Raw genomic sequence first — 22,408 nt, forward strand, 5'->3', positions numbered from 1 at the left:
TAAATGTTATATCTTCATTTTTATAGTTACCTTCTATTTATAGAAAGGCATACTGGTTTTCCACTTATGATAGTGATGTAATTTTTTTTTTATTGAAATGGACTTATTTAAGCCAAAAGTGAACTGGTTTATGAAAATAAGCACAGGAAATGCACGTGTCTGAGAGTCCGCTTTCTGCTGAACAGCTCTAGGATAATGTTCTGCCAACAAGTGGAGAAAAGCAGGCTACAAACAGTATGGGTTATGGGATTCCATTTTTATAGATGCACAAAGTGCACAGCAATGTATAACTACACTCAAAAAAGAAAGGTAAGTCTAGTGAGATGGCCGCCAAAATAAGGACAGTGGTCAGTTATTAATAGGAGGTAGTATCAAGGGTGATTTTTTTCCAAATTATTTTTCTCTCCCTGCTGTGTTTCCTACTTCCGATTGCACTGATGCCGCATCAGTCTCCAGCAGAAACCTCGCTGGGAAGTGCACATGACTTTTTCTCTAGCTTCCCCCTCGCCTCTCCTCTGTGGTCGTATGCTGTCTTTTCTCCTGGTCTCCTTAATAGGAATATGGATAACTTCTGCATTCTTTGCTTTTTGAAGGAACATTTAAATCTCTCTTTCTCCAACTTAGAACACCAGTAGATTCCATTCAGCTGAGAAAATGAAAATTGCATTTCAAGTTACATACAAGTGGTTGTCCACATAGTAAATGGCGTGCTGTCTCTAAGTCACCACTCCTGCTGTCATGACAGGCCACGCCACGGGGCAGCCCTTGGGAGGGACCTTCAGGATGCCCCTTTGGTACAGCCAGCAGAGTAAGAGTAGGAGGACCTCGTCTTTATCAACTCACCCAGTCGGCTCCACTTTACAAGACCCTCAGGGTCCCCATCGCTGCAGCTGGATCCGGTGGTACTGCAGGTGCTCGGATTCCAGTAGAACCATTAGCCCAGGGGCTTGGGCTCAGGATTTGGACAAAGTGGTTTAAAATACTGACCGAGGTGGGCTAAATTCTCAGCTCTCTCTCACACACATGCACTTCTTGTATTTAATTATTTTCTTTAAAATAATTCACTTTTGGCTTAAATAAGTATTTCAGTAAAAAATTACATCGCTATCATAAATGGAAAACTGGTATCCCCTCTTGTAAATGGAAGGTGACTATAAAAATGAAGATATAACATTTAAAACAAAAATTGCTCTGCATGTTTCGAGTCCGATCACCTCAGGTACCAACAGGGGGTACCTTTCGGAAACCCTGTGCTTGGGATGTCAGTCTCAGTGCCGACAGCCAGCAACAGCCACTGTCCCGTCTCACAGGAAGTCACCCCCTCAGCCCCGGGGGACTCCACCAGGGGTGCACCAGGCCCAAGGACCCCCACCCCAAGCACTGCTGCTGTGGGGAGGTGACCAACCCATCCCAGTTTACTGATGGCTTTTCTGGTTTTAGCACCGACAGTCCGATGTCCTGGGCACCTTCTCAGTCCCAGACAAACGGGGACAGTTGGCCGACCTAACTGTGCATGTTCAGGCCCACACAGTGGAACTGGCAACGTGGAGAGGAGGGGAAAACCTGCAGTCAGACGACTTGCCCATTCCGCCTCCCAGGGAAGGGTATTGGATGCTTCGTATCATAAACGTAACACCTTTCTAATGAAATGTCATTTTCGGTGGAAGTGCCGTTGATTACACTAGATGTCCTGAAAGATGCACTCCCAGGGCTGCTGCCAAATCGCTCCCCTCTCTCCCAACGGTTATCATACCTTACGCCGTGGTTGCCAAGTTCCAGTGGCCAAAGGTGGGAGACAACGACACCTTCTCCACCTCCCTTTTGGTATCGTCTTCATGTGTGCAATTCACATTGTTTCCACAGGGAAAAGGCAAACCTTGCCATTACCCTCCACAATGACAAGGAGGAGATCATGGCCCAGGCCACCTTTCTGGACTATCCCAACTGGAATATTGCCCAGCAGCATGACTGGGTGTCCGTGTTCCGGGAGCTGGACAGTGAAATTCCGTGCACAGTAAGTAACCACGCACCTTCCTCCTTAGAACAGCCTGGATTTTGCAGGGGGAAATGTTTGCATATATATCTTTCTAGTTTGTAGACTGAGCAGTTCAAAACTCACAACAGAAAGTATAAGACATGATGGACAGAAATGGAATTAGCTGGTGGGGAGGGAAGGGGGGGTCTGAGAGCAGGAGGCCTCGGTGGAGGACCGGGAGGGCGCAAGGAATTAGCGGGAGGGTCAGGACGTGGCTTCCCAGGTCTCCAAAGCCTCCGGCCTGCTGGGAGGGCTCTTGCCATTTACACATTTGCCCCCGAAAAAGGCAACAGAGCCTCAGATCCAAGTCATGCTCTGTAATTTTCAAAGTGCCCTCGTGGACTCTGGCTCATCTGATGTCTTCTAGCAGTGGACACGTTACAGACAACCTGTTGATGAACCAGCGGTTCCCAGGGACTTGGGCTTTGGTAGCTGGTGCCAAGTCTGAGCTGTCTCTGCCCTCGGCCTGTCAGAGCCAGGCCAGCATCTGGCTCCAGCTGCTGCAGAGAGACAGGCTGTGCCTGTCGGCGGAGCTCCGGAGCTTGTCCTCCCTGCAGCCGGGGGAACGCAGGTGGCCGGAATGAGCGCGTTCGCGCATGCGCGCAAACAGGCCCCGCCCCGCGCCGTCCACATCTGGTCAGGGAGATGCTGCCTCCCGCTCGTCCCCTGGGCTCTGCGCTCCCCGTTACCACTGTCAGGAAAATTATCTCCAACGTGGAAATGCACCAAAAAGAGCCTTTCAGGCAGTGCTTGTACCTTTGAGCGATTTTCCGTTGACTGGGCTGTTTTCCAATTCCGTAGGAACACTGATTAAATTGTCGATTTTTGTCTGTTTGAGATGTAAATGGCTTCTGTCTGGTGGAGGAGATAACCTCAAAGGCTACAGTTTCTGGCCCAGGGGGACAGGACCTCTTTTGTATCTAACCCCACAATCTTACAACGTTCCCTCGTCAAACTGCCTGAAGCCCGCCTCTCGAGGGCAGGGAATCGCTGTTTTTTTTTTTTTTTTTTTTTTTTTTATCATCTCGCTAGTTGCCTCCCAAATTGATGGGTTGAATCAATCTCTGATACGTGCATATGGTATTTGCATTATGGGTCATGATTTTACCTTTTTGAAAATTATAAATTAACACCGTTCTTCATAAACTGTTCTCTTAAGAGTGCTTCTTTAAAACTACTTCCTAGAGCAGTACAGAGGTAGACTGTCTGGTAAGGTGGCCACCAGCCACACGTAGCTCTTGAGCGCTTGAAATGTGGCTCGTTTGATTGAGCTGAGCTGTTAGGGTAACGTATACACGGACATCAAATACTTAGTAGGAAAAAAACCGTACCAAATGCAGTTCGTGTGCCGGACACACGTTGAGGCCAAACAAACTGGACAGTCGGAGTTTGGAGCAGAGAAAAGTTTATTGCAGGGCCGAGCAAGGAGGACAGGTGGCTTGTGCGCCCAAACCCCAAACCCTGCCCCCTCCTAATGGTTTCAATAAAGCATTTTTAAAGGCCAAGTGAGGGAGGGGTGGCCCTGGGTAGTGATCAGCTGTGCACAGTTCTCTGATTGGCTGATGTAGGGATAATAGGGCGGTCAACACTATCAACCCCTAGGCACCAGAAGGTCCGGGGGGCCACTGCTCATGATCATTAAGTAGTTAATTTCTTCCATTTGGTGGTGGTTTTAGCATCTGAAAAACTCAGGGTGTATACATGAGATACTATTATCTGGGTAGTTCAGAGAGGAGCTGCAGCAGAGGATATGTCTGTCCCAGGAAGACCCCGATAGGGTCCTGCTCGGTTCCAAAAAGAGTGTAAAATAACTCATTGACAAGTTTTATGTTGACTACTTCTTAAAGGCTAATAAATTGAATATATTAGGTTAAATAAAATATATTAAAATTAATTTCACCTGTTTATCCTTGCTCCTTTCTTTATATGTCTACTAGAAAGTTTAAAATCACATATATGCTGAGCATTTGTGACTTGAATTATTTCCTATTAGACAGCATTGGTGTAGAGCCTTAAGGCTTAATATATTACCTACTCCAGGGGCATCTGCCACTGAAGTGATGAGTTTTATCATAAAGCCAAGGAATAACCAGTGAACTATAATATGTTTGATGGAAGAGAGAATTGAGGAGCTAAATCAGCCAAGTAACAAGCCGTGTACTCCTAAGGCTCGTCCTGTTTAGAATGTAAAGCCGGTTCTGTGGGATTAGGGGAGTCAGTCTGTGGGAAGCACCCACATTCCTGCCACCTGCACTGTCGCTGTTGTTTTTTGGACTTTGGGGTTCGTGTTATTTGCCTTGGGGGAGTTTTCAGGCTGCTGAACCAAACTCATGATTCTTCTCTCACCATTTTATGCCTGATAAACACTCCTTGTGAGCGTTCCCAAGGCACCTGCCACCCCGCCAGAGGGAAGACCAAGGCACGCGGTGTGAAAGGGGTCGCCCAAGGCCGTGTATAAGACTGCTCAGAAAACGAGACACAGACAGCGCGCCTGTTGTCCGGGTCAGGTGCAGGCACTGCCCTCAGCACTCAGCCACTTTACGTTTGCAGGAGTGCCAGCATTTGAGGATTTGCCCCTAAACATGAGGGTCTGAGCCGAACAGACCAACGTGTGGATGTCTGGAGCAGTTCTCATTACTAACCACTTAAGAAGTCTTCAGAAGTTTAGGGGCAGAACTCTTTAAAAACTCAGAAGATTTAACCCGAAAGTCATGTTAGACTTATGCTCCTGTGAGTTCTCTGCTCCCAGGTTTTCTGGATCCGGAAAGTGGTATCTGATTCTGATTCGGATTGTTGAACAAAACAAGCCACTGGATTTCTAACATGGCGCCTACCTTCCATCCTCCAGATTCATGAGTCTTTCCGTCGTGTTCCTTGAATAGAGCAGCAGCTGCTGACTCAAGAGGCTCTGGGGAAGGGTGATTGTCTGTCACTTGGCAGAGACACCCCGCGGACAAGGCCACTGAGTTAATAATCGATTTCATTACCTCGCTCGCGCAACCCCGCCCGTGGCCGGTAGTGAGGGCAGCGGGGAGGGCTGGATATGCTGAACTCATTAAGATCCCTGTTTCCTTGAAAAATTCTGGACTGGGAGGACAGAGAGCAGCTCGAACCCTGCCTGGGCATCTCCTCACTTTAGATGTAAAATACCGTCCCCAGGAACCAGGCAGCTCGGTGCTGTGGCTGCCCCTCCACCCTCCTCCCGCCCCTGCCCTGCTCCGACAGCCTGAATGCTGACTCAGTCTCATCCTCTCTTCTTCCACAGCCTCTGAACACGCTGTTCATGCACCTCTTTGTGGCCGTGGATGAGTATTCTGTCGGCTGCTGCAAAGAGATTATTCGGTGAGTGGCTGCAGCCTTGCAGACGGTGACACCTGGGGGCGGGGTGAGCTGGCAGCCCCCTATAGACAGAAATGTGTGGATGTCTTTATCCCTGTGGAGGGTTAAAAAATATTTTTAAAGGACATGGAATTCTTTGAGGTGTTCAATCTGCTTGTCACTTGCAGCTCTATTAAAGCATTTACTTTGAATAGCGTGTATTTCTGAAAGGAAGCCATCCTTCCTTTGAATGACGCGCCTTCCACACATGCCCCCAACTGCTATCGTTGGAGGAAAACAGGTCATTTTAAAGGAATGAATTTGGGGGAATTAGGGAAAGATAAAGGGTTTAGGTGTTTCTAAAAATCATTTTCCCCAATCTTATCCTTAAAAATGTTTACTGGCGTGACAGACTGCAGGGGCCCCCTAAGTAACAGGGGGTGTGGAAACGTGACCCCGGGGGCCCCCGCGGGTGGACTGCGCAGACACTTGGGAAGAGTGGTGGCCTCAGCTTTCAGGTTGCTTTGTAATGTCACACCAGACCATCCGGATGCCAGGTCAGAGGTTAATATCAGCTGAAATCTGGTGTGCCACGTGGCCTTGGCACCCTCGAGTCTCACCAGCTCCGTGGAGCAGATAGAAAAAGGGCCGTTTGGGAGCCGAAGAAAAGCAGAGGAGAAAAAGGAACCATGGGGAAGATGTTGCTGCCTCTGCAGGCAGGGAGCCGGGGAGCCCGCTGGATGCACCAGCGCCTCCCTCCCACAGCCGAGGCGCCCGTTGCAGGTGCCGGCTGACGGGGCTGCTGTGTACTGACCCCGTCCCACTCTCTCCCGCCAGGAACGTGTTTAGGGAAGTGCCAGAGCTCCACTTCATCTTTCTCATTGTGCCGTCCTACATGAGCCTCGGTAAGGCCCGCTGCACCACCCCCCGGCCCCGGCCGCTATATGGGAAATTCATGCTTAAAGTGGGGCTTCTGGGGGGAGGGTAGAGCTCAGTGGTAGAGGGCATGCTTAGCATGCACGAGGTCCTGGGTTCAATCCCCAGTACCTCCATTAAAAAAAAAAATCTCTCTCAAATGGGGCTTCTGGGAATGGGACGTGAGCATGGTCTCCAGGTTCCAAATGGATGATGTGCTATTTGATTATAAGAATTACAGCACACTTCCGAGTGGAAAGTGCCTTGGCTCTGCGGTCCTCAAGTTACTCCTCGGTAAAACGAGGCCACATTCCTTCTTGTCTGTGATTTAGGCTCGACCCTCATAACTGTGTTTGAGCAAGTGGGGAACGCCCCGAGCCTGCTGTGTGACGAGGACTTCATGGTACACGTGTGTCACAGGCACAGCCACCACCCTCAGCTGCACATTCGAGAAGCCAGGTAAGGCTGGGGCCTCTGTTGCCTGCGCGTCACCGCCGACACTTGCCCTACAGACAGCTGGTAAGTTGCCAGGTTACACTGTAAGCGATCATGGCTCAGGTAGATGGCTTCATAGCCCCCCCCCCCCCCGGCGCTGCTTCATTTGGAGATGTTTCCAGTCCCCCTTGAGTACATCACCTGCAGGGCTGGCTGTCTGATGAGACTGGCTTGGTGCTGTGTGGTCGGCAGAGCTGCGTGCTTCTACCTGAAGGTCTCTGAAATTACGCACCGACGTCACTTTCAAATGAAACAGACATAACAACAAATCTGCATATTTAGTTTCCACAGTAAAGCCCACCTACTTTCTGGCTTTCGGTAAATGAGGAGTCTGTTAACCCCAAAGAGGAGTTTTCCAAGCTGAAGCTCTTACCATCAGAAGTCCACTTACATGCCTTGAAGTTCAGCGATCTTAGGGCGATGGCTGTGGCAGGCCCTGTTTTCCAGCGAAGGCCAGCTTCCATCCTGCACGCTCTCCTGTGGTGTGGAGGGGTGGGATCTGTGTCCCCTCTCCATGGATCTGGACGGATTGTGACCGCTTCAGCCCACGCAGCATGGTGGAAGTATGCTCTGTGACGTGGGAGGCTAGGAGGCTTCTGCCTGGTTCTCCTGGGATGCTCGCCGTGGAAGAAATGAGGGGGAGAGGCCTGACCGCCCGGAGACCACTGTGCTGGAGATCTGGCCGTGTGGACGTGCAGCCAGGACGAGCCGCCCCCCACCCCATATCTGCGACCCAGCTGACATCTGACCGCAGCCGCCCAAGAGGACCCGAGCCGTGTCCGGCCGCATCCTCCCAGATCTCTGATGCACAAAGTTCTGAGCAAACTAGAATGGCTGCTCTGAAATAAGCGTGCGTATGAGAGCGTCTCAGAAGGGCAGCTACTTGGCTTTGTCAGTGGAGACTAAGTTGTATCTTTGGGGTTAACCGTTGACATATTTGATGAGTGCTGGGTTTTTTTTTTTAGAAAGGACTGAATCTAAATTTTTAAAAAGTGAGAGCCTACTGTTTACCAGGCATGTAGTGTTACGGCGTAATTGTTAGGAGTCTGCAATGATGACGTCAGGTCGGTCTGGATCCTGCTCCTGGTCCCACTGCTCACCAGAGGGGTTAGCTCAGAGCAGGACCAGGCCTCTGCGGCCTCTGCGGCCTCTGCGTCCCCTCTGTCAGCGGTGTAAGCGTGCTGTCTGCTGCATGGGACTGGTGTCCTGATTGGATGAGCTGATGGAAACCAAGCACTTGGCATGTCTCAGGTCACATGTCGGTGCCCGAGGAAATTAAATGCTATTCTTAATCTTATTAGAGTTGAGTGGGGGAAAGAGACCACCTAGAGTAAACTGTATGTTGTGTAGCTTGGAGAGGGAAGGACAGAGAGGGATGAAGACAGGGTCATACAACCCCCCACACCCCACAAATCTAAATGCCCATCAACAACTCAATGTGGACAGACTGTGGTGCGTCTGCACAATGGATACCACTCAGCAGTGAAACGGAACGAACTCCGTGTTCAGACTCAGACAGTTTATGCGGAACGGAAGAAGACGGACACAGGAAGAGAGAGCAGGAGCTGCTGACTTGACTTTGACGCTGTGCAGAGCAGCCAGGGCTAACCTGCAGCGGCAGAGGGCAGGACGGGGGCTGTGTCTGGTGGAGGGGACCAGTGGTCATGGGAGGGGCCCTGGGGAGTCCGGGAGTGACAGCGCTCTGTTGACTTGGGTGTATGCAGTTGTCAAAACTCACCCAACTGCACTCTTTAATTCCATGCATTTTACACTGCTATCATTCCTCAGTGAAAAAAAAATTTTAAAAGAAAAGAAGCTTCACAGAGAAGGTAGCCTTTGAACCTGGTCAGGAAGGATGAGTCAGAGCTCAGCCCGAGAGACAGAACAGACGAAGGCACGGAGGCGGGAAAGCGCCTGGAAAGTCTGTCACCAGGCAGGTGGGCAGGCGTGAGGAAGGGCCGACCCCAGAGAGCAGACGCAGAACTGTTTCAACCTGAAACCAGCAGGGAGCCCTGAAGAGGACAGACATGGCCTGGGCTGCATGTTAACAAATTACCAATTTTCATGTGATCGGTGGCCTGGAGGGGAGGAGCACAGAGCAGTCGGCGGAGAACGATGTCGGCTGAGATCCTGACAAGGAGATCCAGGTGGGGGACTGGATCAGGGCAGGTGCAGAGTTGCAAAGAAATGTTTGAGAGGGAAAGTGCAGTTTGGTTGCTAGTTGGATGGAGATGTTGAAGGATGAGAATGAGTTCGTAATGACGCAGGGTTTTCTAGTTCGGGGGTTGATGGATTCATTGACTGAAAGCAGAAACAATAGCGTTAGATGGGCAGGACAGAGTTTGGAAGTACAAGTCCTCATGAGTGAGGAGATCGTGAGAATAAAGGAGACGATCTTGCTGAGGAGGAGATTTTAAAGGGATAAAGCAGAGGACGAGCGCAGAGTTTGGAAAGATGAAAATGAGCCGTTAGTGATAACAAACTTGGAAGGGAGGGAGAGAAGTGTTGCAGAAGCCAAGGACTCAAAGTGGCAAATGATTGTGGGGAAATGGAGTAATATGAATGCAAAAAAAGGCAGCCTTGAATTTGGAAACTTAAAAAGACACAGATGAGATGAATAAAATAGATGAACTATTTGCCAAGCTGACCAAGAAAAAAAAGTTTCACATCTGCCCACACTTTAAGAAAACACAGAGCTTCCAGGCTGGTGAGCGCGCGGAGGTCTGGGGAGAGCGGTGGGCCTGAGAGGACCCGGGACCTCTGAGCCCTTGCCCACGCCTTGCCCTGTGCCTCAGTCCCATCTGACTGCTCCTGAGCTGCATCTTTCTGTAGTAAACTGGTGATCTAGTGAGTAAAAAAAAGAAAAGACTTGGAAATGTGCCTCCCTTCGCTGTAACTATTCGCTCCCCCTCCCCCTCCCCCAGAGACCTGTCTACTCGACGTGCACATGTTTAATCATCCATCTGGATAATCTCTGAACTGGAAATGGGGTCGGTTGAGGCTGGAGGTTGGGGGAGACCTTTCTTTACCCGATTTTCTTTAATGGCTATAGAATTATTCAAGTCGTTATTATTTTTAATGTGGGTTTTGGTAGTTTGTGTTTTTCAAGGAGTTGGCCCGTTCTGTCTAAACTGTTGCGTGTACGGAGTTGGAGTAGTCCCTCATCCTTTGAGGGAGCTGCAGGGTTTTCTGTAGGATCCACAGTGATTTTCTTGAGGAATTTTAAATGAGTCAGCTATTTATTTCCCTTTAAAAAAAGTAAGTGGTGTCCATGCACGCTTCCTCACTGATGCCCCACGTGACATTTCGGGATGGAGGTCACCGGAGAAAAGGTGTAGAATGTGCCAGCCCAGCGCTGGCTCCTAGAAGCGTGTGGTGGCTGGCGGTTATGCGCTGGTCTCCCCCGTTCCCTCCTTCCATCCTCCCCTCCTTCCCTCCTTCCTTTCTTCCCTTGACCCTTGAAAACTTCAGTGTTATGAACTCATCCTGGCCTGAACCAAACCTCACAATTCCTTTCCCTGAGGTCTTGCTACTCAGCCTCTGAGGGTCCTGATTGTCCAGAAAATCTGCAAGAAGCAAATCCCGAGAGGAATATAGTCCTTCCAGGTGGCAAAGAGATGACAGTGGGCACTTTGCAATGAGGAAGGGCTGTTTATGGAACGACAGTTTTGTATAGCAGTGAAATACAGAGGGAATGATGACATTATGAGAATTGATGCTTTTGCTTGCAGAAGGGGAAGGGTGACACATTTAAAAAATTAAAAAATTAAAAGAATTTTTTTAGGGGGGAGGGTATAGCTCAAGTGACAGAGCACGTGCTTAGCACGCACGAGGTCCTGGGTTCAAGCCCCACTACATCTTCAATAAATAAACAAGCAAACCTAATTACCTCCCCCAGGAAAAAAACAAACAAGAATTTTTTTGGGGGGGATAATTAAGGTTATTAGTTAATTAATTAATTAAACAGGGGCACTGGGGTGGTCTTTCTGGGGGGGGCACCTGCCTTTTTCAAGTCCTTGGGGGCTGGGAGAGGACTCACCAAGGAAAGGATGTGTGCTACCAGTCAGTGTTGTGAAGTAATTTCAAATTTCCTTAATAGAAGACTGCTGTTTTGCTAATAACAAAAATTAACTAAATTAGGTCAACATTACTGCTATTTAAAATAGACGAAAAAATTTAGGACTTTAAAACATAAGATTGGTGGTTTTTATTTTTATTTATTTTTTAAATTTTGATTTAGTTTAACGTATTGTGGTAAGAACATTTAACGAGAGATCTACTCTGAAGTGTACCGTACATTACTGTTGACTGCAGGTACAGTGTGACACAGCAGATCTCTTTGATGGTTTTTAAATGCTAACGTCTCACCCTTTAAAGCAGTTATTTTTATTAAGCGTTTGATAATCTCATGTTTTCTAGGAATCCACTTAAGTTTGACTTCTGAACATTATTATATAAATGAACCTTCTGATGCTTAAATTGTAAATATCCTAAAGCGTTCAAAAAGAAGTTGGAGAGCAACTAGGAATTTTGCTGTGGTCTTCTTGAGTCGTGACAGGTGCCCCAGCAAACAGAACATGGTTCACAGTCCAGCTGGAGCGAGGGTGTGCCGACGTGGACTTTTGGGTCAGATCCTGGTGGTGTAAATGGCAGGGGCCTCTCATTGGCCTTGCATGTGCTTTGAGGTCATTTAGAGTTTCCATCCTCTATAACTTGTAAGTGACATTTTCCAATGAATAGAAGCTAAATGGGTTCCAAAACCTATTAAAATAATTTTTATTTAAAAAAAAGTTGTAGTTGACTTACAGAGTTTCAGGTGTACGGCACAGTTGAGGTGTCACCTCACACAGGTCAGAATGGCCGTCATCAAAAAGTCTACACATCATAAATGCTGGAGAGGGTGTGGAGACAGGGGGCCCTGCACTGCTGGCGGGGGTGCACATTGCTGCAGCCACTATGGAGGACAGTGCGGAGGTTCCTTGAAAACCTGAAAACAGAGTCACCACATGATCCAGCAATCCCGCTCCTGGACATTTTAAAGTTTTGAGTGGAATATATGATTTAGAAATGATAAATTTGATTTTCTTAAAGAAGACCACAAGAGGTCACAAGAGATCTTAGAAAGAAAGAAAAGTGCTTTGTTTTACACATTTGAATAAAAAGAAAAATCTAGTTGGGCGCTCCCTGTAGGTTCTCCAACTCCAAGTTAGAACTAAACAAGGTAAAGATTGGTTTAAGCAAAATGCTCTGCTTTCTTCAGCACTACCGCTAAATTAGATTCTCTGAATTTTTTCTTTATTCATTGATTTCTTAAAGCATATGCACACATATACCACTCACTGAGGCTTGAAGAAATATGATATTTATGATGTTTAAAGTGACATCAGAATCACTTTCCAATGGTAGATTTTTAAGTCTAGCTAATGAAATGCAAATTCTGTCTGTCTGTGGACCAGACCATCAGTCTGGCCGAGCCAGCATTCCGAGCTCACAAGTGGGCTGCAGCTGTGGCTTACGGCCCTGAGCACGAACTTTCCATCTGTGCCATCGCGGTAGTTTCTCTGCCGCCACCTCCTGCAGCCGGGGGAGCCGCCTGTAGGGTCCCCTCTAGGATGTGATGCTGCAGAGGGTGGTGGGGATGCGGGGGCGTCCACCTGCCCCCAAGAGACGGTGCCAGCCGGCCGGACAAGTGCGTGAGGCCGGCATCTCCCCGCTCCTTGAAGGCCTCACTGCTAACGCAGTGGAGGTGCTGTGTGAGTTTGTCCTTCCATCCCCCAACCTCCTAGGAAGCCAACGGCAGCCACCGGGTCCCTGGCATCCTTCGCCTCACCTTCTGGGTTTAGAGGACGCCCAGGCCCCAGGAGGGATGGCCTGAGAGGCTACTGGTTTTCTTCAGCTTTGGATTCCATCTTGCTTTTAGCTGGCACATTTTTCAGCGTCTGATGGACGTTCAGGGGCCCAAGGAACCAGATAGTTCCTATGGGATAGACCTTTCTTTTCCTCCAAACAAGTTAACATCAAGTATTCTGTAACCAATCACGTCAACACGCACGTGGTCGCCCCCCAGGCAACGAGCTGGATGGCAGCTGTAAAGGAGGGTCGCTCTTCACTTGGAGGGTGCCGTCGCCCCTTGTACTTTGTGTCAACCACCCTAACCTTCCGGAGTCCTCACGCCCCAGACGAAGGGGGTCCCAGAGGTGCCACCCCCGAGGCACATGGCTCTGCTACGCCCAGCGGACCCACAGGAAGTCGTGGCTCTCCCCGATCCGAGTGGCCGGCGGTGCTCACACTTAAACGTTCTACTGGATGCGTGTAGCCGGGGTGTCTTGTTTGCGTGGGGCTGGACTTTGTCACGTGCCGTCTGAGACCGTGAGGCTGGTGCCACACTTGGTCATTAGCACCAGGGCTGATGCAAGATCGTAGATTGTTGATGACCCCGAGGGGTGCGTTTAGCAGCACAAGCTCCTCTTTGTCCGTCTCGGGGGAGGAAGGGACCCTTCAGGACCCCATGGTGTGGATGTGGGAAGAGTTAGTGCTGAGGTGTGATTCCACGTCAGTCTGTTCACGGGCTGCCGAGGGCTCCTGGCGGGGCCGAGGGCGCGGATATCTGAGCCTTTGTGCCTGATTTTTGTCCCATGAAGTGGTATTTTTGTGTCCGTCATACAGAGACAAGCCCAGGGCACACAGCTGACTTGGGGATTCTCTACGTGACAACTGTTTTGATCCACTTTAAATGATTAGGAAATTGAATTATTTCCACATTATTTAAAATAATTACCTCTAATAAGTACTGACGTGGACTTTTCCTTTTGGCAAGGTATTTGAAAATGGACTTGTTGGCTGTGTTCTCCTAGAATGTTTTTCTTTTCTTTTCTTTTTTTTTTAAAAATCTGTTTAATCAGAGACGCTTTACAGAGAATGGCCACCCCTATTAGCAGCACCCCTTTGCGGGCAGTTTTGTGGGGAGATGTGTGGCTCCCGGAGCACAGTGGGGTGTTCTCAGCCCCTCCAGCCACGGTGCTGGCTCTCGGTGGAGCCGGTGGGCTGGGGCTTCCAGGGCATGTATCCAGAAATAACTCTTAATTTGAAAAGATACATACGCCCCAGTGTTCATAGCAGCACTATTTACAATAGTCAAGATATGGAAGCAACCTAAATGTCCATCGGCAAATGAATAGATAGAGAAGATGTGTTATTTACACACACACACACACACACACACACACACACACACACACACACACAAAATGGACTACTACTCAGCCATTAAAAAGAATGAAATAATGCCATTTGCAGCAACATGGATGGACCTGGAAATTATCATAGTACGTGAAGTAAGTCAGACAAAGACAGACAAACATCATTTGGTATCACTTGTATGTGGAATCTAAAAAGTGATACAAATGAACTTAATTATGAAACAGAAATAGACTCAGAGACATAGAAAACAAACTATGGTTACCACAGGGGAAGGGGGAGGAGGGATAAATTAGGAGTTTGGGATTAACAGACACACACTACTATATATAAAATAGCTAAACAACAAGGTCCTACTGTACAGCACAGGGACCTAGATTCAGTATCTTGTAATAACCTATAATGGAAAAGAATATGAAAAGGAATATATATATATGTGTAATTAAATCACTATGCTGTACACCAGAAACTAACACAACATTGTAAATCAATTCTACTTCAATTTAAAGACAAAGATAAAATGGAATGATAACAAGGACATAGTAATGGAATAAAGGGGCGGGAGATAAAGGTTAGTAGTGAAATCAGTCACACTACCAAAAAATATTACAAATATGGACTGTTTTAACAAGAAAAGTACCAGAAAAAAAGTGTAAGAACATCCTAGACAGGTAGAATAGAATACTCGATTTCATCAAGAACGTACCAAAAAGAAGAAGGGAGAGTTAACTATGGCAGCAGCATGGAGACCACTGGCCGGAATCCCCACTCACAGTGGTCGTGGAGGTCACCGTAAACCTGGGGAGGAGGTTTGAGGAGATGTGCCCAGGATGGTGAGCAGAGCTTTGTCACCTTCAAACCAGCATCTCCCCCTCCCCTGGACGTCTAGAGATGGCTCAGGAATAAAGGGTACCACAGGCCCATGTTGGCGAAATATGTAAGCAAAGTTAAATATTCTTTATTGTAGTAATTCGCAGAGTCTTGTCACCTGTTTTTAGACAGTGGATTTCTTCCAAGGGCAGGAGCAAAGTCATAGAAGTGGTTTCCTTGGAACGCATGTGGGAGATGCTGTGCCCACCTCCCTGCCCTTTGGCTCACGGTTCTACCCTGCACCCAGATGCGCGTGTCGCCTCTGCCTGGAACGTCCCCCCTCCGGTACCGACGTAGCTTCCCCCCGCCTCTGTCCATTCCCTCCCTGACTGCTTGGCCCAGTCACCCTCCATCCCAAAGCACTTGGTGCTGTTCGAAATGTTTGAGGTGGCTTGTTCGTTACATTTTTGGTGTCTGTTCCCCTATTTAGAATGTAAGTTCATTTCCTGTTCCTGGCATTTAGAACAGAGTCCCGTACAGGGTGGGCACACCACCGAAGGAGCAAATGAAGGAACCAGCTGTGAATTTAAGCCTTTCCGTTACACAGGGTGGAAGACCACGACGACCTCATGCCAATATTTCTGCGCCACGACACGGTCCTGAGGGAGACCTATGGCGAATACTTCCTGGGTGAGCTCATAGAGGCCGGAGACGAAGAGAACCACGCGGTCGTGTGCGAGGTGCGTGCGAGCCCCCGGGAGGGGTGTGGGGAGTGAGCGGCGTCGCCCCTGGTTTTGCTGCCTTCGCCTCCCCTGCCGTGCCCTCCTGCGCGGTGTGCCATCCCCCGCCTCCCAGTGTCCCTGCTTTAGGTTTGGGGAGGTCCTTAACAGGCTCGAGCTTGCGCTGGACGCGGCCGACTCCGAGTTCTTGGAAAGCAGCAGACACCTGACCGTCCAGGCTACGTACCTCTTAGAGCACACGCTGGTTTTTGCAGCAGTGATTAGAGCGAGCTTGATCAGTGACGGCGGGCTAGGGGTGGGATGGATTTAACCGATGACCACCCTCAGTTTCAGGAGGTGAATTATGTCTCAGAAAAACTCCTGGTGCCAGGATGCACTCAGGCGAAATCAACCTGCTGGGGTGGGGAGACATCAGTGTTTTTCAGAAGCTCCCCATGTGATTCCAGCGCGCCGTCCAGGTGCTGAAATGCTTATCTACGTGATGGGGAACATCCCTGGTGCAGAACAGGGCGAATTTAGATGTTTACGGTCAGTACTTTCTTAAATAGAGAACTGGCCCTAAAAACTGGATCTGGATGTCCTTTCCCATGATAGGTATTTCTTCTACACTGGAAGTTTTTATTCTTATTTTTTTCGTATTTAGGTCTTGGCATCGTCTTTTTAGGGCTTGCTTTCATGTATTGCCATTTGACGTTTAGCTCCAGACTAGTGATAGAAAGAAGGGTGAGGGGTATTTGGGCTCAGCAGCGCCATTTTGAAAAACTGTGTCTTTACACAATGAGACAAAAACTGCTGATAATTAAAATGATTCATACAGACTCCAATAAGGACTTCAATTTTTAAATTTATTATTTATTTATTTATTTTTAAATTTAAGTGTAGTCACTTTGCAATGTTGTATTAATTTCTGGTTGTACAGCATAGTGATTCAGTTTTTTATATATACATATATATGTATATATATATATATGTTCCTTTTCATATTCTTTTTCATTATAGGCTATTACAAGGTATTGAATATAGTTCCCTGTGCTGTACATTAGGACCTTGTTGTTTATCTATTTTATACATAGAGTTAGTATCTGCAAATCCCAAACTCCCAATTTATCCCTCCATCCCGTTTCCCCCTGGTAACCACAAGTTTGTTTTCTGTCTGTGTGTTTGTTTCTGTTTTGTAAATAGGATCATTTGTCTCATTATTTTAGGTTCCACATATACATGATATCATGTGGTATTTTTCTTTCTTATTCTGGCTTACTTCACTTAGTATGACAATCTCCAGGTCCATCCATGTTACAGATGGCATTATTTTATTCTTTTTATGGCTGAGTATATTCCATTGTATAAATATACCACATCTTTTTTATTCAGTTATCTGTCGGTGGATGTTTAGGTTGCTAGGACTTTTAATGATTAAACTATACTATCCAGTTAGTCAGGTCTTTGTTTTTCTTGAGAAGGACTTTTTAAAAATTTTCCAGCCTTATTGAGATATGTTTGACATATAATATTGTATAAGTTTTAGGTGGTACACTTATATATTGCAAAATGGTTACCACCACAGCTTTAGCTAACACCTCCATCATGTCACATAATTATCATGCTTTTTTGTGTGTGTAGTGAAAACAGTTGAAATCTACCATCTTAGCAACTTTCAGGTGTATAATTATTAGCTATAATCACTGTATTATTGTCTATAACCGCCCTGCTGTACATTAGAGCCCCAGAACTTACTCATCTTATAACTGGAACTTTGCATCCTTTGACCAGCATCTCCTCCTAACCCCTTGTAACCACCATTCAACTCTGTTTCTATGAGTTCAGCTTTTTTAGATTCCACATATAAGCAGCACCGTATAGTGTTTGTTTTTCTCTGACTTATTTCACTTAATTTAATGTCCTCAAGGTCCATCCATGTTGTCATACATGGCAGGATTTCCTTCTTTCTCATGGCTAAATAATCTCCATTACACATATGTGCATATACATATATACATACATACGTACACACTGCGTCTTCTTTAGCCACTCATCTGTTGATGGCCACTTCGGTTGTTTCCATATCTTGCCTACTGTGTGTAATACTGCAGTAAACATGGGAGTCCAGATGGTTTTTCAATATCCTGTTTTCATTTCCTTTGGCTTTATACCCAGGAGTGGAATTGCTGAATCCATATGGTATTTCTATTTTCAATTTTTTGAGGAACCTCCATGCTGTTTTCCATAGTGGCTGTGCCAATTTACATTTCCACCAATAGTGCACAGGGGTTCCCTTTTCTTCACATCCTTGCCAACACTTGTCATCTCTTGTCTTTTGATGATTGCATGCTGACAGGTATGAGGTGATATTTCATTGTGATTTTGACTTGCATTTCCCTGATGATTAGTGATGTTGAGCATCTTTTCATGTACCTGTTGGCCATTTGGATGTCTTCTTGGAAAAATGTCTATTCAGAGCTTCTGCCCACTTTTAAATTGTATTGCGTTTTTGCTATTGAGTTGTATGGGTTGTTTGTATATCTTGGATATTAACCCCTTATCAGATGTATGATTTGCAAATGTTTCCTCCCGTTTTGTAGGTTGCCTTTTCATTTTGTTGTGTCTGTTGCTGTGCGAGAAGCTTTCCAGTTTGATGTAGTCCCACTTACTAATTTTTGCTTTTGTTGGTTGTGCTTTTGGTGTCATGTGAAAACCTCGTTGTTGAGACTAATGTCGAAGAGTTTCCCTTATGTTTTCTTCTAGGAGTTTTATAGTTTCAGGTCTTATGTTTAAGTCTTTCATCCAGTTCAAGTTCATTTTGTTGGTGGTGTAAGATAGAGGTCCAGTTTCATCCTTCTGCATGTGGTTATCCAGCTTTATCAACAGCGTTTATGGAAGAGGTGTTCTTTCCCCCATTGAGTCTTCTTGGCTCCTTCGTCAAATTCCAGTCGACTGTAAATGTGGGGGTTTGCTTCTGGGCTTTCTATTCTGTTCTTTTGGTCTATGTGTCTATTACGCTACTGCTATGCTGTTTTATTGTCATAGTTTCATAATATAGCTTGAAATCAGGAAACGTGATGCCTCTGGCTTTGTTCTTCTTCCTTGGTCTTGCTTTGGCTATTTGGGATCTTTTGTGGTTCCATACAAATTTTATGATTTTTTTTCTATTTCTATGAAAAATGCCTTTGGAATTTTGATAGGGATTCATTGAATCTATAGATGACTTTGGGTAGTGTGGGCATTTTAACAATACTAACTTTTCTGATCCATGAACATGGGCTATCTTGCTGTTTCTGTTTTCTTCATTTTCTTTCATCAAAGTCTCGTACTTTTCAGTGTACAGATCTTTCACCTCCCTAGCTAAATTTATTCCTAGATATTTTATTGTTTTTGATGCTATTGTGAATGAGATTGTTTTCGTTATTTCTTTTTCAGTTATTTTATTTCTAGTGCATAGAAATACAAGTAATTCCTGTATGTTGATTTTGTGTCCTACAACTTTATTGAATGTACTGATCAGTCTTATGAGTGGATTTTCCATGTGTAAGATCATATCATCTACAGAGGCAGTTTTGCCTGTTCTTTTCTTATTTGGTTGCAGTTTATTTCCTTACCTTGCCTGATAGCTTTCACTAGGACTTCCTGCTGAAGGAAGTTGTTGAAGAGGAATGGTGAGAGTGAGCACCCTTGCCTAGTTCCTGACCGCAGAGGAAAAGCTTTCAGCCTTGCTTCGCGGAGAATGCTGTTAGCTGTGGGCTTGTCGCTACTGGCCTTTATCATGTTGAAGTGTGTTTCTTCTATACCCAATTTGTTGAACATTTTTATCGTGAAAGGATGTTGTATTTTGTGAAATGCTTCTTTTTACATTTATTGAGATGCTCATATTATTTTTACCTTTCATTCTATTAAGGTAGCTGTCACATTTATTGGTTTGCATATGTTGCACCTCCACGTCCCAGGGGTAAGTACTGCTTGATCTTGGTGTATGATCCTTTTGATGTTGAAATCAGTTTGTTTGTATTTTGTTGAGAATTTTTGTATCTATATTTATCAGGGGTATTTGTCTGCAGTTTTCTTTTCTTGTAGTGTCCTTATTTGGCTTTGATATTAGGGTAATGCTGGCCTTATAAAATGAGTTTGGGAGTGTTCTATCCTCCTCAGTTTTTTGGAGGAGTTTGCGAAGAATTACCATTAATTTTTCTTTAAATGTTTGATAGAATTCACCAGTGAAACCGTGTGATCCTAGGCTTTTCTGTTGGGAGGTTTTTGATGACTGATTCAGTCTCTTTGCTTGTTATTGGTCTGTTCATATTTCCTATTTCTTCATGATTCAATCTACGTAGGTTGTGTTTCTAGCAATTTATTTCTTCTAGGTTATCCAGTTTGTTGTATATAATTACTCATAGTAATTTCTTATGATCCTTAGTATCTGTAGCATCAGTTGTAATGTCTACTCTTTCATTTCCGATTTTATTTGAGTCTTCTCTTCTCCTTCTTAGTCTAGCTAAAGAGCTGTCAAATTTGTTTATATTTTTAAAAAACATTTCTTGGTATTGCTGATCTTTTTGATTATTTTTGGTTTCTAATTTATTTCTGCTTCGATCTTTGTTATTTTCTTCCTTCTCCTAACTTTGGGCTTAATTTGTTCTTCTTTTTCTAGTTCTTTGAGGTGTAAAGTTAGGTTGTTTGCTTGAGATCTTTCTTTTTCCTTAATGTAGGCATTTACCACTATAAATTTACCTTTTAGAATTGCTTTTGCAGCATCTCATAAATTTTGGTTTATTTTGTTTCTATTTTTGTTTGTTTCAAGATATATTTTGATTTCTTCTTTGATCTCTTGGGAGGAATGTATTTTATTTTTTAATTAATTAATTAATTATTTTATTTTTCAAAACCAGAACATTTATTGTGTAACTATTTGTTGAAATCTTTAAGATGATCTGGATGCTGCAACAGCTGCCCTCTTGCGTTTAGGTGTTGTTCCCTCATGGAATCCATGCCTGAACCTGCAGTATACAATTTCTAGGTGCCTCATTCGACTGGTCCCAGTGATATTTCATCTTTCATCTTTAGCACCAGGAGTGTATTTTAAAATGTCCATGTATTTGTGATTTTTTCAACTTTCCTCCTGTTATTGATTTTTAGTTTAATACCATTGTAGTTGGGAAAGATATTTCATATGATTCAAATCTTAAATTTGCTAAGACTTGTGTGATCTGTCATACGATATAGCCTGGAAAATGTTCCATGTGCTCTTGAGAAGAGAGTGTATTCTGCTGCTGTTGGATGGCATATGCTGTATATGCCTGTTAGGTCGATTTTGTCGAAAGAATGATTCAAGTCCAGTGTTTCCTGGTTGATTTTCTCTCTGGATGATCCATGCATTGTTGAAAGTGCGGTATTGAAGTCCCCTGCTCTTATTGTAATGTTGTCTGTTTTTCCCTTTGTATTTGTTAGCATTTGCTTAATATATTTAGGTGCTCCAATGTTGAGTGCATATATATTTATGACTGTTACAGCTTCTTGATGGATTAGCCCCTTCATCACTGTGTGGTAGCCTTCTTTGTCTTTGTTACTGTTTTTGGCTTAAAGTCTATTTTGTCTGATGTAAGCACAGCTCACGCTGCTCTCTTTTCGTTTTTATCTGCCATGGAATGTTTTTCTTCACCTCTTCACTTGGAACCTACGTGTGTCCTTAAAGCTGCAGTGAGTCTCTTGTAGGCAGCACATTGTTCGGTCTTGTTTTTTAAAATCCATCCAGCCACTAGATGTCTTTTGATTGGGGAGTACAATCCATTTACATTTAATTATTGATAGGTAAAGGCTTGCTCATGCCATCTTCTTGTCCCCTGGCTGTTTTGTAGTCCTCTTGTTCCTTTCTTCCTGTCACACTTCCTTCCTCTATGAGTCAGTGATTTTCTGTAGAGGGACACTTTGATTCCCTCTTCTTTATCTTCTGTGAATCTACTGTAGATTTTTGCTGTGAGGCTTGCATACAGGTTACATAAAATATCTTATAGATATAACTGTCTGTTACGTACCAAAGACTTAATTTCAATCACGCACAAAAATTTTACCCTTTGAACTGCCCCCTTGTTGTGTTTCTCATGTCATAATTTACCTCTTTTTATGTTACACTATAGCTATTAAAATAATGAAATTCTTGTCCTTTAATCTTTACTCTAGTGCTAAGTGGTTAATGCTGCACCACATTAAGGTTCCATCAAAATTCATCGAATTGCACATCTGAAATATGTGGAGTTTGCTTTACAGAAATTATGCCACATACAGTTGTTTAAAACCAATAAAGTTTTAGAGCATTCTGAATTTGACTATATACTTATTTTTGTGATTGTGTCTATATGTTCATATATTTTCACATTACTTATTAGCATCCTTTCATTTCAGCTTGGAGAACTTTCAGCGTTTCTTGTAAGGCAGGTCTCGTGGTGATGAATTTCCTCAGTTTTGTTTGTCAGAAAGTCTATCTTTTTCCTTCATTTCTGAAGGACAGCTTTCCTGAATAAAGTATTGTTGGCAGTTTTTTCTTTTAGCACTTTGAATATGTCATTCCACTCACTCCTAGCCTATAAAGTTTCTGCTGAGAAATCTGCTGACAGTCTTATGATGGTTCCCTTGTCAATTATGCATTTTATTTTCTCCTGCTTTTAAGATCCTCCCCTTGACTTTGATTTTTGACTGTTTTATTATACTGTGTCTTAGAGGGGATCTCTTTAAGGTGATTTTGTCTGGTGACCTGTGAGCTTCATGAACTTCAATATCTATATCCCTCCCAGATTTGGGATGTTCTTGGCCATTATTTATTTAAGTAAGCTCTCTGCCCCTTTCTCCCTCTCTTCTCATTTTGGAACTCCAGTGATTTGCACATTGGTCCTTTTGATGGTGTCCAGTAGATATA

General features: G+C 45.0%; 1 protein-coding gene across 2 annotated transcripts in view; it reads left to right on the plus strand.

Annotated features, from left to right (window-relative positions):
* CFAP61 (cilia and flagella associated protein 61) overlaps positions 1-22,408 on the plus strand; it is a 258,634-nt gene that overhangs the window by 14,370 nt on the left and 221,856 nt on the right. For both annotated transcript variants that reach the window (XM_064475921.1, XM_064475922.1), the window contains exons 3-7: positions 1,864-2,014; positions 5,301-5,377; positions 6,191-6,258; positions 6,601-6,727; positions 15,378-15,510. In XM_064475921.1, coding sequence (XP_064331991.1) covers positions 1,864-2,014; positions 5,301-5,377; positions 6,191-6,258; positions 6,601-6,727; positions 15,378-15,510 — 556 coding nt within the window. The remainder of the gene's footprint in view (positions 1-1,863; positions 2,015-5,300; positions 5,378-6,190; positions 6,259-6,600; positions 6,728-15,377; positions 15,511-22,408) is intronic.

The sequence above is a fragment of the Camelus dromedarius genome, chromosome 18, assembly GCF_036321535.1.
Source record: "Camelus dromedarius isolate mCamDro1 chromosome 18, mCamDro1.pat, whole genome shotgun sequence".
NCBI lineage: Eukaryota > Metazoa > Chordata > Mammalia > Artiodactyla > Camelidae > Camelus > Camelus dromedarius.